The sequence below is a fragment of the Garra rufa genome, chromosome 3 (genome assembly GCF_049309525.1).
Source record: "Garra rufa chromosome 3, GarRuf1.0, whole genome shotgun sequence".
Taxonomy (NCBI): domain Eukaryota; kingdom Metazoa; phylum Chordata; class Actinopteri; order Cypriniformes; family Cyprinidae; genus Garra; species Garra rufa.
The window spans coordinates 42,379,908-42,397,525 of record NC_133363.1 but is presented as its reverse complement, the minus strand read 5'-3'; the positions used below and the strand labels follow the sequence as shown (position 1 = coordinate 42,397,525).

At 36.3% G+C, this 17,618-nt stretch overlaps 1 protein-coding gene across 1 annotated transcript; it reads left to right on the top strand.

Annotated features, from left to right (window-relative positions):
- Window positions 1–684: 684 nt before the first annotated feature.
- ctdspl2b (CTD (carboxy-terminal domain, RNA polymerase II, polypeptide A) small phosphatase like 2b) lies at window positions 685–16,803 on the top strand. Its single transcript, XM_073837103.1, has 13 exons — window positions 685–835; window positions 5,916–6,100; window positions 7,685–7,814; window positions 8,277–8,426; window positions 8,628–8,852; window positions 9,536–9,629; window positions 11,015–11,126; window positions 11,214–11,300; window positions 11,547–11,609; window positions 11,757–11,836; window positions 12,255–12,381; window positions 13,469–13,564; window positions 13,706–16,803. The coding sequence occupies exons 2-13, from the start codon at window positions 5,939–5,941 to the stop codon at window positions 13,769–13,771; spliced, it is 1,392 nt and encodes a 463-aa protein (XP_073693204.1). The 5' UTR covers window positions 685–835; window positions 5,916–5,938; the 3' UTR covers window positions 13,772–16,803.
- The last annotated feature ends 815 nt before the right edge of the window (window positions 16,804–17,618 follow it).

The window sequence follows — 17,618 nt, the reverse complement described above, 5'->3', positions numbered from 1 at the left end:
ATAAAAGAAAAACCGATCATTTTGAACCATACAATGTATTTTGGCTATTGCTACAAATAGACCCGTGCGACTTAAGACTGGTTTTGTGGTCAAGGGTCACATATATAATTCTATACACCTATAGGGAATGCTTTCATATCATGTGATGGCATCTTAAGTAGAATGGAACTGAAATTCGTTTCATTCAGGAATATAGACATTCTGCCGAAGTGCTTCGTAACGGTATTGCCATGACAACCAGAACGTGCCTTTCCTTCTAGTCTCATACCCCGCGTTCTCGTTCTATTTTTACTGGCTGCTTGTTGATGTGCTATGAATAAGTAAATCTCATGCTACCCTAATACTCTAATTTATCACACCCACATACCTGTCAGGAAAAAAAAAATATCATAATGCTACTGGCATCTTTGTTCGTTTACCTGACGGGCTACCTGGTAAATGCCGACACAAGCTCCATTTTAAAACGGAATTAGCGTTACTCTCCGCTCCGCGTTTTTTGCTAAAGCAAATTTCATGTGTAATTCTCGCTGCTGTAGTGTGTATTTTAAATAGATACCGTAAACTAAACCTGTCGCACTGCGAAGCCTCAATATTGTTTTGATACTCGGAACAACAGAAAGGGGGTGTGGGACTCGCGCCGCAGGACGCATGCTCGCTCCTCTCTTCATCCGGGTACCTGCCGTTGACTGTGTGGGTACGGAGGCGGGAAATGGCGTCCAGAGGTGCGGGGAGGACAGAGGTGAACCTCGTCTGAAGAGCCACGCGAATAACAGCAAGTGTCAGCAGCCCTGAAATCGACCGTTATCCTGCGACTCGATCCCCGGAGATTCGTCCAGTAAGTTATTACCCGGTCTGTATTGCTTGTGGCGATGGGGTCCCCCCAAAACAGCCCCGTCCGTTCGCAAATGTTTCGCTGTGGTTCGGCTCGCTCCCGTAGCACCTATACGCTCGGACGGGCAGCTACCGTCTTCGCGAGTCGTTCCCGCGCTTTCTCTGTCATTAGAATCCCGCCGGTTGTTTTGAGTGGCACATGAGGCTTCTTCTAGTAATAGCGGGTCACCAGAGACAGGTTTCCTACGGAGAGAATGCTTGCATGTGTCCTACATTGAAGATAGACATGCACAGATGTGTCAGGAGCGTTTGCTGCATGTAAAAATACATCTCACATTTTAGGCTCGGGAGTCGTGTAATCGTTGTCTAAACAGTTATTCTTAATGTCTGGCTAAAGAGGGAAATCGTGAGAAAGTTGCAAGTCTTCCGTACAGAAGCTCTTTAGCTTGTGTTTCCCGCCCACCACGACACTGTGTTCAGGTTTCCAGCGGCAGAACTTAATAATTTCTCAAGTGTTTGATGAGGTTGATCAGTTATGGTGTGGTATCACCTAATGTCTTTTCTTTCTTTTCAGTAAGGACTGACTCTAGTTAGTTGACTGTAGTGCAGTCGTCTCAACCATTGTCATTCCATTGTCAAGTCAGTATTTGAAGGGGCCCTATAGAGGCAGATTTTTTTTTGTTGTCGTAGTGTACTAATGATGAAATTACAACAAAGGTGCTTGTTTCCAGACTTTTTAATTATGGAAAACTACCAATGTCAAGATAAAAATAATGCAACCTAAATCACAAGTTCTTAATGTGTTCTTCCCTTTTGAAATAAAAACAAAATACACTTTTTTTTTATATATTTGTTTATCGGTGTGTCCTGCATGTAACAGACTTCAAATTTAGACAAATTGTGCAAATATTTTTCATAACTTTCTTTTCAATTAACCTATAACTTTCTAAAGAAATACAACTATTTAGGTTATGAGAAAAATTATAATAAATTTAAGTTTGCCAAGGTTGCATCCTGCAATGAAACAATTGTAAAAGCTAGATTGTTCTTCATAATAAAACAATATTTAAAAAATAAAAGAAGTCTGCATTCTTAAAATTAAACTAAGGAGTTTAGATATTGTATTGGCCATATACATATACCCCCAATTTCACAGACAAGGCTTAAGCCTAGTCCTAGACTAAAATGTAAGTCTGAGTTGTTTCAACTAAAATAAAATTGCACTGATTGATCCTAAAATATATTAGTGCTTTTGTTTTGTCTCAAGATGCACACCAGTAATGTTTTTATTCAAATCACATTTATGAAAATTGCTTAAATGTCCTAATTGAACTTTGGCCTAATCTTGGCTTTAGTCTAAACCCTGTCTGTGAAACCGGGCCTTAAAGTCAAAAGTTTACATACACCTTGCAAAATCTGCAAAATGTGAATTATTTTACCAAAGTAAGAGGAATCATACAAAATGCATGTTATTTTTTATTTAGCACTATTTAGATATTTCACATAAAAGGCGTTTACATATAGCCCACAAGAAAAATTAATAGTCAAATTTATAAAAATGACCCCGTTTGTAAGTTTACCTACACTTGATACTTAATACTGTGTTGTTACCCGAATGATCCACAACTGTGTGTTTTTTTTTTTTTGTTTAGTAGTAGTGGTCCCTTGTTTGTCCTGAACAGTTACTGGCTACTGTTATTCAGAAAAAATCCTTCAGGTCCCACAAATTCTTTGGTTTTTCAGTATTTCTGTGTATTTTGAACCCTTTCCAACAATTTACTACTTAATTACTTTAATTACTGTATAATTTTGAGATCCATCTTTTCACAATCAGGGCAACTGAGGGAATTTGAAGATCAGGGTAAATGTAACTTATTTTGTTTTCTGGGAAACATAGAAGTATCTTCTGTAGCTTCTGAACGATAGTACTAAATGGAAAAAAAAATATTTAGGCAAAATAAGAAAAATGTACACACCTTCATTCTGTTCAAAAGTTTTCACCCCCGGCTCTTAATGCATTGTGTTTCCTTCTGAAGCATCAGTGAGCGTAACTTTTAAAACTCAACTATTATTTTCTCTTGTTGACTATATGTAAACGTCTTTTTCAGGTCAGTACTAAAAAAATGCATTTTGTATGATCCCTCTTATTTTGGTAAAATAATTAACATTTAGCAGATTCTGCAAGGTGTATGTAAACTTTTAACTTTAACTTGCCAAGGTTGCACCCTGCAATCATGAGAGTGCAATATGTGTTACATTCCTGATTGTTCTTTATAATAAAGCAATGGTTAAAAATGCTAAAGTACTTGCTTTTAAGTTTGTATTCTTCAAATTCAACTAAGAAGCTTAGATACTCTATTGGTAAAACTTTTTGCTATTCAAATTCACTGGTTAGAACCAGTTCACTATTATATTCACTAAGTTACACAGCACAGCATTATTGTAAACTGAAACTACTGAAATTATTTTCATTAACTAAAATTATGCTGACAAAATATGAATATTCGAAAATTAGAAATGTTGTCTTTGCAACAAACTGCAAAAGTAAGTTGAAGTGCTAAAATTGAAACCGAAAGCAGTAAGTATTTTAAATGGAAACTAATGAAATGACAAAAAAATGGTAAAACTTGAAATGAAACTGAAAATAGTATTTTGAAAACTTATTTTATAAGTAAACTGTAATAGTGCATAAATAATACTAAAATAACTGCTGTGGAAAACAAAACTTCTTCAAACATTCTCAATGTAATGTACTTCAAAAAAAATAGTAATGCTATTTAAGAAGAGAACCACTGTTCATTTGTCTTAGTTGTCAGGCTATAATGGGAAAGGTTACCAGTAATTGTCTGAAGTCTTTTTGTGGTGTTCTTTGACATGTCATGCTAATTCATTAAATAACATATCCATGTTCAGCAGTTACTCTTTTTGGTTTATAATGTAGTTAAAGTGTAAAGTTCTAGATTTCGCACAAAGATAATAGTCATTTTAATATATGTCAGAGTCAAACTGAGCAGACACAAAAAAACCCTCAGGGATCAGTTCTTGGAAACATGTCAGCAGCCTTAGATTTGCCGCCGGTCTGTCAGGGCATGTTTTTGTTTCAAACCAACTTTGTGTTTGTTTTATTTATTCATTTATGTATGTTTTGCTGGCTGAACATGCTGACTTTCAGATGGAAGAGGTCAGAGAGGTTACAGGAGTAACGGTTGCAGTCATCATTGTATTTTGATCTATTAAAAATATGCATTTTATTTCCTGCTATTTAGGGTGGTAATGTCTGCTGATGTTATTTAAACCCGAAATTTGTTGAAACTTACTGTGCTATTGAAGACTGTTGGATATCACTGTGAATACCTCTGTTCTTCTACAAGAAAGTCTTCAGCTCCTCAGTGTTGTGAGGTTGCTGTCTTGGCATGATGTCTGTTCGAGGCAGTGGATGAGTCACCATTTGTGATGGTTAAGGAAAAAGCTGAGATGTATTACCATCTGTACTCTTTCTCTCTATTTTTTTTACCATTTCTCTCCTCTCCTGTGTCTTCCATGCTTGCAATACGTCTCGTCATCATCCTCGCTGCTGCTCTCTGCACGCTGCAGCCGTCACAGGAGGAGCTTCGCTTTCCTCTCCTAAAATGTAAAAATTAGTTAGTTCTTATGTTCAGTGCAATTTAGGTTCTCCGTGTATTTGTGTCTCCGTGTATCTTGCATGTAATTACAAAGGCATCTGGGAGGATGTAGGAAATCTACATCATGTTGTGTTAGATCTACAAAGCTTTTCCCAAGCCATTGATGCCCTTTAAGGGGCCGTTCACATGTCGCGCCTAAAAACGCGTGGAAAACGCTAGGCGCGCCGCTTTCTTCCTTGTCAACAAAGCGCTCGGGCGCTTGCGCTCCGGAAGCGTCTGCTGTTTCTAAGCAACCATCAGCTGCGCTCTAGCTCCAAGCTGCGGATCGCTTGCTGCATTCTGAAAAGTTGAGATGATTTTATATCGATGCGGCGCGGACGCGCCTGGAAAAAACGAGCGCGTCGCTTCCAATATGCGCGCGCAAGCCGCGCGTCTCCATTTGAAATAACGAACTTGCGCGCGCAAAAGACGCTTCATGTGAACGGCCCCTAAACTTGCATCTTTTCTAAACCTTTGTTGGTAGATTTCTTCATAGCTAGTATTGGAACGTTACAGTCAGAGCTGGTGTAACTCCTGACGGGTCGCAAATGCAGGAGCACATTTGTGGTCAGTTGTTACATAAGCACACTTTGAGGAGGTGGGACACAGGACCAAGCACTATAGTTAATTTCAGGATTATTTTTTACCCCTTGATGTACAGGTTGCCTTAAAAGAAGAGAGGGACACTTCCTCCACATCAGGAAAGCGTTAGCTGTTTTTTTTTTTTTTTTTTTTTTCCTTTTTTTCATTTCTCTCTTTTTTTTCCTTCTTTTTTTTGCATCTTGCAAGAAACTGCTGTTGATCTGTGGTATCCTCATCTTTCTTTCTTGTTGCCAGTGCTAGTGCAAATTTGGCCAAAGTGGGTCTTAAAGAGAAAATTGTCATTTACTCACCCTTCTTTGAGTAAATGTCTTACTACACCTGTCTCTGTGACTTTCTTTTTTCAGTTTTTTTTTTATGTCCATGCAATGAAAGTCAACAGGGTCCAGTGTTGTTTTGGACATAACTGACTTTCATTCTATGGACAAAAACAGAAAAAAGGGGGTCCATCCAAAAGTGAGTCCATTCAGAATTCTTCTGTATGTGGGAAATAATAGTGCACTTGTAGTTGAGAGTGCTTTTCTGTGGAGGTGCTTCAACTGAATGATGAACCATGTTGAAGGATACGTTGTCTTGAATGCATCCAGATGTCTGTGGCTGGAGCTCTTGGCTGAAGTGTTGTGCTTTTAAAAACCGAGCTAAGCACCATAACTCATTCAAAACCATTAAAAGTGTGATTCATTATTTCATTTACCTGTGTGTATGAGAACCAGCGAGTGTAGTTGGACTTATCAAGGTTGTTGCAAAACGATTTTCTCCTTTCAATGCGGTTTTTATATCTTGTGTATGAGCTTCTCGATCTTGTCTTCTTTCTCTCTCCAGTCTTACATGTGACTCTTAACAAAATGAGGCTGAGAATGCGCAAGGCTTCTCAGCAGCCGAACCTCGCCCGCAGGCCCAGCCCGGCCCGGACCAAGCGGAAGCACTCCGAGATGGAGGAGTGCTCGGGTGATAGCAAGGGCCTTCTGTCCAGCATCAAGAAGTTCATCCATGGAAGTTCAATAAAGGTGAGCCACTAGCAGCCTCTCTCTGTATTTTATCACGAGTTCATTGAGCGTGGCAGATCCGGACCATTACAGCTCTTGGTTTTGATTATCGCAGCCCAGAATGTTCTAGAATAGAATGCTAGTAAGACCTGGTGTCATATTCCCCCAGAAATGCATGGTGGAATGCTGCTGCTTGTCTGAGGAGCTCAGTCCTGTTCTAATTTTAGCTGTGGTTCCACAGCGCTCACATAATGACAGTAGGTAGGGTTGGTTTTAACAGGCATGCAGTCTGCAGCGAGAGAATCAGGGCTTCACATATTGTGTCCAGTAAAGGTATTAGGTTCTTTTGTTTTGGGTTCTAGATCACTTCAGTTTGACTTAGGGCAGTATTTCTCAACCTTTGACACTAAGGCTGAAATACAATATGCAACTTTTGGCCAAAACTGAGTTGAGGTTGGTTGCCAAAAGTCAAAGACAGTCTGCAGATCGAGTTGACAGCTTTCTTATTAAATCACGTAGTATATGATGTCACAGGCGTTGCTTTGTTTTTTGTTTTTGTTTTTTTAAGCTTCAGACTATGATTCCATCCAGTTAGTGAATATCATACATTAAGTTTCTGTATGAGTTTGTTGTATATGGAACAACTTGAAAGTCTGATAGCCTAGTGTGTGATATCTAGTTGTTTTAATTATGACCATTTTTCCTTTGTAACTGTTTACAAAGTTGGCAAGTATGTGATGCCTAATGTTTTAAAATTCAGATTGTAAAATTCTTGCAGTTTATTCCAGCCCTAAGGCCCCCAGTTGTCCACAAAAATGGAGGATAAGGATGTATTTACTTTTTATTAAAGTCATTACATGACTTGCTGGTCTAGAAATCTTTTAAATAAGGCTTCCTAATAACTAAAAAGCTGTAGTGAGTGGATTTTCTTTCTTCTTCTTTTTTCTTTGTTTATTTTTATTGCCCTTTGTCTTATTTTGGATTTTATTAAGTTTCAATTTGGTTCTCAAAGCGCCCCCCACTTTCCAACACAATATTCGAATACCCCTGTATTTTTGCTGTAATCATTAGAACATTGCTTGTTTGCAATTTTTCCTATGCACAGAAATTGGGAGTGTTGATGCATTATATTCCATTAAGTAACTAGTGATGTATTGATATAATCAATATTGTGCTATCGCAATAGCAGAATTGTCTCAATATCATCATGGTCACATTTTTGCCGAGCATTTCAAAGCGAAGCGCGCACTTCGTTCAGGTGATCAGCTCGTGAACGGGTGTCTTCCGTTCCTCAGAACTGATTAGTTCACTGTGAATGAATGCAGGGAAATTGTTTATTGTATGTGCTGTGAGTTTAAAGCGCGCTTGGGAATGCAGTGTTCCCAGTCCTTATATTCAAATTTTTTTTGGCTTCCTAAAACACCAGTGTAAATGTAATTTAGACTGAGACAGTATTACCACAAATAAAAAGAGGGTTGAGTCCCCTTTAAAGTTCAGGTAGAAGTCAATTCAAAAATAATTTATTTGACCTAAGTTTTCTTGGTTGGGAACCAAAAAAAAAAAAACTTGTTGTGTATAAAACTCAAGCTTGTATGACTGTTTCAGGTGGAGCAGGACAACCCAGCAAAGAGGAATCGTCTGAGCTGTGAGCTGATTACCTCCACCCCACAGAGGAAAAATGACCTGCAAAGGAAAAGCATCTACAGGGCTCGCAGAAGAAGCTTTGTCAATGGAGGTGAGTCCCTTGTGTGCTCCTGTTAAACAATGAAAACTGATACTGTAGTCTGCATTGGAGCTGTCGCTATACCAAAATGTTATTAGTATTAGTACTGCTGAAATGTCATCATTTGACATTACCATTACAACTGCAAAAACTAATATTCTAGTGAACACACTTTCATAGGTTCTTTATTTTTAAGATATTGGCATGTAGCCTTTAAGTAATTCAAAGTTTTTTTTTTTTTTAATTATTTAGATGTTAATAAAGAAGAAAGAGACAAATTGCTACAGTAGTAGTAATAAAAGTTCAAAAGTACAAAGGAAGCCTATAGTTTCAGTATCAAGCATTCAGTTGAAGGAGGGCGACAGCTATGCAATAATAAACCCATGTGGAGTTGGGGATGTAAATGGTTTACTTCTGCCTTCATAATTTGATTATGCTAATTTTTTTTTTAAATATATATACTTTATTCTATAGAAACCACAAACCATGACACGAGTAAGCCTGTCAAGCCTAACGGGAAGTTGGAGGACTCTGAGGAGGTTGTGAGCACTCCACCCCGCACCACCCTGCTGGGAACTATCTTCTCTCCTGTCTTCAATTTCTTCTCACCAGCAAATAAAAACGGTGAAATGAAAAACATTGCACAATAGTGTTATCGTTAAGAAATAGAGCATAGCAAAGCTAGATTCCTGATAATGTTTATTTGGATGATCATGAATTAAAAAAATGTCACGGTTGCACCTTTATACAGTTTAATGCATCACCTAACCTGACTTTTTTCTTTCCTTCTTTCTCCTTCACTATCATCCCATCTTGTCATGTCAGCCTCGGATTCCCCAGGCCAGGCGGTGGAGGCAGAAGAGATTGTGAAGCAACTAGAAATGGAGCAAGTAGAAGAGATGCCCACTAGTACTGCCACATCTAAAGAGGCCCTAAGTGTCCCTCTCTATACCAGTGCCATGCCCTCGGCCTTTAGACCTCCAGCCTCCACTCACTCACCTGCAGAGGAGAGTGAAAACGCCCCCCACTCTGACCTGCCTCCTCTTACAGGTATGAAAGACATGCCATTGCTTCACTTAAGCCCAAAATTGAAACAAAATTACTCTTTCCAATGTTTTTATTTATCCACCTTTTTCTTCAATGCGGAAGTAAGCCTATGGGTGAGACTTCCAGTTCATTATCCGCTAGAGAAATAACGAGAAGAATAACAACGTGCTTTAAACAGTAAAACTTTGCACTGCATACCAGTGTGCTCATAATTAAGGTAATACATTAAATTAACATGGTAAGGCACACCAATTTGCAGTATCAAGCAGCAAAACAAGCTGATTTGTACAGCTAAAAATAGCTGGATGTGGATACAACCATAAGCCAGACCCAAAAAATACAAATGGCCGTGCCCACTCTTTACAGGAAGAAAAAGGTGGATAAGAAATGTTTCTGGAGCAACAAATCGGCATATTAAAATGATTTCTGAAGTATCATGTGATGCTGAAGACTAGAGTAATTGTAATCACAGGAATACATTTACATTTCAATTGTATCCAAATATAAAACAGTAATATTGTTAAATAGTGTTCACATTTTTTGATCAAATAAATACAGCCTTGTTGAGAGGAGGAGATCTCTTACAAAAAACCTTTATAATAATCCTACTGACCCCAAACTTTTGGACAGTAAGGTGCATTTATAGTGGCAACAATATATTGACACTGTTTTCTGTTTTGTTTCAGCTCCTGGCTCTCCTGCAACAGGGGGGTATGTGGATGCCTCTATCACTGTCCCAGCTGAAGGATCTTATGAAGAGGAGTGGGAAGTGTTTGACCCGTGAGTTACCTTTAGTGAATATCTGTACTCTGTTTAGGGCTTAAAAATAAGTTGTTGTTTTTTTAACTAGCCCAGTCAAGCCAGTAGTTCAGATTATTGCTTGCCCTGGATGTTAAGTCCATTCTTTAAAGCTACCTTTTTTACTAGGGGTGCTCCGATTAATCGGCTACCGATCACTATCAGCCGATAATCACTTTAGGATGTTTGATCTGCGGTCTCTTAAATAGGCAGATCTCGTAAACCGATCTAAAGCTGATGACGTGCCTGCCGTGACAGGTTTGGCATGGCATGCAGCGGCACTGTCTCAGTCTCTGTCCGGCACAGATAAAACAATTATAATGCTTAAGGTGAGGCACAATTCATATTTCTTAAATAACTAAGAAATATGAAATAATAATCATTTGAAAACCTTATGTGAGACCTTTTTACAAACAGGGCGAGTGAATGACCACGCTCTCTCTTTGACTATGCAAATGACTTCCAAATGACTTGTGTAAGCTATTGTAAAATAATAGCACAATTAAAAAAAAAAACACTGCATGATCAGACATTTAGGTGAGATAAATATATATTCTTGAAAAATGTCAAAAAAAAAATGCTCGTCTCCACTCCTCAAATTAAAAAACTGATTAAATGGCTAAAAATCCTGATTGGAGTTTCACTATAAATAATTCTACATGATAAAAAGAAGTTAGGTTAGGTTAGGTCGGTATCGGTGATCGGATCGGCAGATACCGTTTCCTCTGATCTGCAATCGGTGATCAGCCTCAAAAATTCTGATCGGAGCACCCCTATATTTGCCGATTCAATATCTAACAACAACATTTTTTTTTTTACAGTAAGTAAAATAAAATGGATCAATCAAAGAAAATTTGGAAGTCCTCTCAGGAAAAAAAGTGCTGTGGTGCTGACAATGCACATACTTTAAGCCTGTCTTACTAAATTGAGGGGAAGTTGAGCAGGTGGGATCCTTTAAATATCTTGGTACAGAGATTGACTGTAACATTGTACCTTGGTTCAATTCTCTTTCTGCTAAATGCAAAAACACTTTATTGACAAAATTATTGGTAGGCTGCATATAACTATTTCTATAAGCCACTATTTTTAAGCCTTCAGAGGTATAGGCTCGTCAACTGACCTTAAATAGTTAAGAGTGGCAGTAAAAAGGAAAGCCTTAAGTATTGTGACAGTTCCCAGATCCCACCCTCTTTGTGCTTAATTTCTGGTAGATGAGATACCAAACCAAAAAAAGCCAAGTATAAGAAAACTTTTTAAAAGCTTTCAATCATTAACATTTTAAATAGAACTTTTTAGGTGAACTATAATTGTTAAAGTGTTGATTGAGCCTTTTGTCTAAAAGCATGCATTTATATTTATGTTTGCAGGTATTTTTTCATCAAACATGTACCTCCACTAACAGAAGAGCAGCTAACTCGCAAACCTGCGCTCCCTCTAAAGACTCGCAGCACTCCCGAATTTTCCCTGGTGCTTGACCTGGTCAGTCTTAAATGCCACAGGAGAATCATTCTTGGTACAAGAAATTCATTTTGGCTTGGATTCTCATTATTTTTTTCCCTTCCACAGGATGAAACCCTTGTCCATTGTAGCTTGAATGAGCTGGATGATGCAGCACTAACCTTTCCTGTACTCTTCCAAGATGTCATATACCAGGTAAAAGTCTAAGCTATCTTTGTTTTAATATGTTTTGTCAGTAGCACACCACTAGAGGGGGCATTAGAGCTATTTTAAGAAACTAAGTGTCCACAAGTCTCATCTCAAGCAAGTCTCTAATGTTGAGTGATTTGAAATTTGTGAAACCTCAGAAGCAAGAGATTAATATTTCTTTTCTCCTATTTCTTGGTGGGCTAAAATCCTGTGTTCTTGGGCAGCTGAATTCTAATTTACAATTTCTATTAGGTTTATGTGCGGTTGAGGCCATTTTTCAGAGAGTTCCTTGAACGCATGTCACAGATTTATGAGGTAAGCCTTTATCCATTTTACTCCACAAAACCGCTCATCTTTTTTTCGATAATGATATTACATGGAAATGTTTTACTTTCGCTTAAGTAACATCTGTTCCTCATAGTGGACTAAAGTATTTCCACTGTTGACTTTTTTCCCTTCTAGATCATTCTCTTCACTGCCTCTAAGAAAGTTTATGCAGACAAGTTGCTGAACATTCTTGATCCGAGGAAACAGCTGGTGCGGTCTGTGGACTTCTTTTTATTTTTCCTTTATTTTAATTATTTTAAAGACTCTTCCTTATGACAAAGTTTAAAGTTAAACAAATCTGTGTTTTTTTTTTTTTTTTTTTTTTTTTTGCGCTTCTGTTCCTTTTATTTAAAAAAACTTTTTTGTCTTAAGAGTAAATGTAAAATTAGGCTAGGTGTCAGTTGTTGGGTAACCCTGCCTCAGCTTTGTCATTGCTGTGCAGAGTTTCTTTGTTGGATTTGGTTACAATGAGGGATTGAGAGATTGGAGTAGATGTGGAGCTTTGGTCTCTGGCACATGTAAACTCCACACCATCCTCAGGTGTCAAACCTTTGCTTTAAATGCATTATTGATTCTAGTCCTGGAGATTTATTTCGTTCTTCTCTCTCTCTCTGTGTTTCCAACATGTTCTAGGCACCGATTATTTCGTGAGCACTGTGTATGTGTGCAAGGAAACTACATTAAGGACCTGAATATCCTTGGACGGGATCTGTCCAAGACGATAATTATTGATAACTCACCACAAGCCTTCGCTTATCAGGTGAGCCGATCAAAGGTTGCCTTTTAGTGAAATTACAATTTAACACTTATTTTTTAAGATCAATCACACTTTTAGTAGAAAATGTCAATTACCCTTTTTTCAATATACTATGTAAGGCTCTACATCCCTAATATATTAGTAATTGAGTAGTAATTTATAAAGTGATATTCATTATATTCATTTTCATTGGTACTTGTGTAAAGTACACTACCATTCAAAAAATTGGGATCAGAAAGATTTTTAATGTTTTTTCTTTTCTTTTTTTTTAAGAAGTCTCTTATACTTATCAAAGTTGCATTTATTTGATCAAAAATACAGAAAAAACTTATATTATAATTATAAAACATTATTGCAATTTAAAATAGTGATTTTCTATTTTTATGTACTTTAATACATGATTTATTCCTTTGGTGCAAAGCTGAATTTTAAGCATCATTATTCCAGTCTTCATTGGCATATGGTCCTTCAGAAATTATTCTAAAAATATATATATAATATGCTGATTTATTATCAATATTGAAAACAGTTGTTGCTGCTAAATATTTTTTTTTTGGAACCTGTGATACCTTTTCAGAATCTTTAATGAACAAAAAGTAAAAAAAAAAAAAGAACAGCATTTATTTAAAAGAAGAGCAGCTAGCTCGCAAACAGAAGAAAATAAATGTTTTGTGATAATATACACTACCGTTCAAATATTTGGGCTCTGTAGTTTTCTTTCTTTCTTTATTTCTTTTTTTTTTTCTTCAGAAAGGATGTGTTAAATGAATAAAAAGTGATGGTAAAGACTTATTTTATATAAATGCTGTTCTTTAACTTTTTATTCACCAAAGAATCCTGGAAAAAGTATCACAGGTTCCAAAATATATTAAGCAGTAAAAACAGTTTGCAACATCGATAATAAATCATCATATTGTAAATAAATCGAAATCATTTCTCACAGTATATTTACAGTATATTAAAATAGAAAAAATCTTAATAGAAAAAGATCCCAAACTTGTGAATGGCAGTGTATACTTAAGAAATACTTCAGAGAGAAGAAGGAAAATCTACATAACTAAAATCACCAACCCATGTTTTGTACTCGCAGCTTTCCAATGGGATCCCAATTGAGAGCTGGTTTATGGACAAGAATGACAGCGAACTTCTGAAGCTGGTACCTTTTTTGGAGAAACTGGTGGAATTGGTATGTTGTAATGTGTTCTTCGCCTCTTAGTTGTCTTAACTTTTCTTTCAAGATGTCTCTGTGACCATTATACAAGTGTATATATTTTTTATTGTATTTTGAATAAGAATTTATGAATACGCCAATGTTGTCTGTCCACAGAATGAGGATGTGCGGCCACACGTTCGCGAACGATTTCGGCTTCATGACCTCCTTCCCCCTGACTGAATGCACATAGTGGGACGGGACAGTAACAAAGACAACAAATGCAGATATAAATTTTGCATTACACCATCATTGCCATTTAATATTGAAATTAACTTTTTTTAATTCCCCCAAAATTTCATTGCTATGATAACATCAAAACAAAAATGACTTCCTTTTCGGCCCTTTTTTTTTTTGCCATTCGTGCAGTCAGAGGGGTTAGAAGTTTCTTGTGTGGTCTCTTTGGTTGTTTCATCCAGTACAAAGTGAATGTGTAGCAGTCAGAAGAGAAGAGGATCATGTTGTCTTTTGGTGCTTCAATGGGATTGGTTGACACTGTTGGGCTTTTGACCAATTTCATAAGGAATGGCCAGTAAGAAAATCATACTGTCTGACAGAAGTTAGATGCTTGTGAGTGAATGTTTTTGCTAAGTTTCATTTTTCATTAATGTTTTCATGCATTCCTCCCCATCTGTACACTTCAAATCAATGTTCAACTCTTGGCTTGTTTTGTTTGCCAAATTGTGTTCATTTCTCAAAGAGCGTGTTCTGGGTAGATTATTGTTCTGTGTTTTTCACAGCACAGTGGAATCACTTTTTTTTTCTATATATATATATATATATATATATGGTGTGATTGAGAATGGTTTAACCCAGTGATATCTGTTTTATAGAGAGATTTGCAGTGACTAAATTGTTTAAATAAGAAGTTTCCTGCCAACTCTGTTGTCCCTCCGCGGATATTTATTCATCTTTTAAGAGCCAGCAACATATTAATTAGTAGCACCTCAAAATGGTATTTTATTAGCTACTGTTTTATTACATATTTTTAAAGTGCTGTTTTTCTTCTTATTGTTTCATATTTAGCCTATGTATTTTGATATTTTAATTTCTTAAACTGGTGTTCTTGAAAGAGATGTCATGGAACATGGAAGTATTTTCATGTTAACTTTTGAAGTTAATGTAGCATTTGCCCAGACCTAATCTATTCCAACTGAACTGCAAAGGAAAATCTGGAGGGCTGAAGCCTGATAGAGCCCTGTTTATAGCACCAGCATAACAACAGTCTCATCGCTGTGGTTTAAACCTGACTGCCTGATGTTGTGGTTTCTCTTTCATTCTGGGTAGGGGGGAGGTGTAGCTCTGTCAAGAGGTATTGTGTGGAATAAGCTAGATGAATGAGTGTGCATCGTAGTCTGAGAGTAAGGGATGATCATACTGCAAAAACATTTTTCTTCATCTCCATTTATCTCATTGCCTTTTCAATTCCAGTTATGCGTGATACTTCAAATACAGAGTAAGAGTTAAAGCTACAGTAGTGCCATTCAGGGTGAGTGAAGCAGGGCCAGGCTAGTTGTATTCCCTTCTCTCTTTTTCCTCTCTGTGTCCTGTTTGTAAATGGTTTTGTTGTGGAAATGAACATGTTCATTTCTACTACTGTCGCTGGTGCCACTTATGCTGTTTGTGTTTACAGTGTGCTGTTTTATGAAAAATGGTTCACTCTTAGTAACAGACAATCATTGATTGCATTGTTTGTCTACTTTGGATTGTGACCCTTGTAGGTTTTTTTTTTTTTTTTCTGGCTGCAAATATAATTTTCATAACACTTTTTTTATGAGGCCTTTTTTAAAAAAAGAAAACATCTTGTATGCAGTAAAGAAAAATGTTCTCATGTAGTGTTTTTTTAAAAATGTTTTTTTTTTTAATTGTAATTATAAAAATGAATTGTTCATGGTGTAATTCTAAATATCCTGTGGTACTTCCCAATTGAAAGAAGAGGAAGGACAAATTGTGATCCCAAGGATCCTGCTCTACTGACAATTAGTTTTTTCTGTTTGACAGAGTCCACAAGCACAGTATTTCTCTCATAGTATAGACTGATTCAGCAATGCTTGCATATACATTTTAAACATGGTTAAACATAGTGAGTAGCATTTTATTAGTGTCAAGTATTCCTTCTCCTTACATTGATGCAAAAAAATGAATGGCATCCTTAGTCCAGAATGATAGCTCAGATGTCGGGAGATGGGTTGCAACTACCGTTAGGCCCTGGCACTTTCTTACAAAGAAAAATATTTTGTATGATTGTCAAAGAGCAGTAGTGTATTAAGTGTAAAACATAATGCAGAGGTTTGTTTCATATGTACAAGCAGTTCATTGTAATGTGCATTTACTTTTGTACAAAGCATATTGTACTAAAAAAACATGCAGCTTCATGAAAAAAAAGTTAAAGGAAAATCTTTTTGTATTTTTGATTATTTGTATTCCAAAAGGCATGTCATATCTATTTTTCAAAATGTATTCATTTTCAAATGTATTAATGCAGATCTAACTTGTCATCAGTTTTCTTTTTCTTTTTTCTCCACCTTACTGTAGATTGTACGTAGTTGGCACAATCACTGAACATTCTCCGCATGTAAAAAGCCTGTTATGTAAGAGTTGGGATTTTAATCGAGGCACTTTTTTTGCAGATGAATGTTTCAGGTTTGTTTTCTTTTATACTATTCATCTTGGAAGGCCATATGGCTTGCGATTGTCCTTGAGCTGCATTGGGGAAACACTCTAGGTCTAAATGTCATTTCCTGAAACATGTTATTTAAGATTGTTCATATAATGGAAATTAAGTCTTTGAAAAATTGCATGCTCTTTTATTTTAATGTTAGCTTATGTCGAAACAACATGTTAGATACTTAAGAATGGATGGTTGTATTACATGTCTTTTTCTGCTACTTCATTTTACCATCAAATGGTGTGTAATATTAAGGAGATTTTATGAATATGATTATGACTTGTATCAATTTTGTGTGACTCTGTCAGCATAAATGACATCTTATTGATGCAATTTGATGCAACCTCACAAAAGTGAACTGAAAGCCTTAATGTTACTTGAGTTAGAGCAGGTTAAGGTAAATGCATTTAAAAGGATTTAAGATCAAATTTTACCTACGTTTTGTATATAAAGGGGTTTCAGGGTTCCCACAATTATGGAACCAGAAAATTGTGATTTCCAGGGCTGTAACAGTCATGGAAATGAATAAAATGTTCAAGTCATGAAATGGAAATGTCTTTAGTGACTTTTTTTGGGGGGTTATACTCTATTCTGCTTTCCAGAACATCAGCTTGAATTTTTCTGTGTGTACAAAGAGGTCAAAAGGTGTGGGAACCCTGAAGTTTAAAAACTAAATGTTATCTTATAAAAAAAAAAAAAAAAGGTCAATTGATCCTTTATTGTTACAGTACACGCTGTCCTGTTGCTTAAACCGTAGAGAATGGCACTGGCTATGCCACGGTCTATTGTTTGATTCCCAGTGAATCAAAAACTTAAAATTAAAAAAAAAAAAATTACTTTAAAAAAAAAAAGTTTTTTTGCAGCCTTAAAAGAATCTTTTTGAAAAACATAAAAAAATTTAAATGAACCTTTTTGGACTAAATAACCTTTTTCTGCATTTGAAAGGTTCCATGGATGTTCAAAGTTCTTCATGGAACCATCAATGCCAATAAAGAACCTTTATTTTTAATAGTGTATGCAACTTGAATGCAAGTCACTCTGGATAAAGCATCTGCCATGCGTACATTTAAATGTAGAATGTAACTACAGTGGTTTCAGCAAAAGTTGGTCAAATAGGTTTTCTAATATCAGAAATCAATCAAATGAATATTAATAGCTGTAATTTTCAAATGAGAATGTACAATGTAAGTCATAATTGGTGTTTTTAAATGATTGAACAGTCAGGTACAAAAATTATGTATCGATACTACATAATAATGTTTTTTTTTTTAAATATACTTATAACATTTATAATGTTACAAAAGATTACAATTTCAGATAAATGCTGTTCTTCTGAACGTTCTATTCATCAAAGAAACCTGA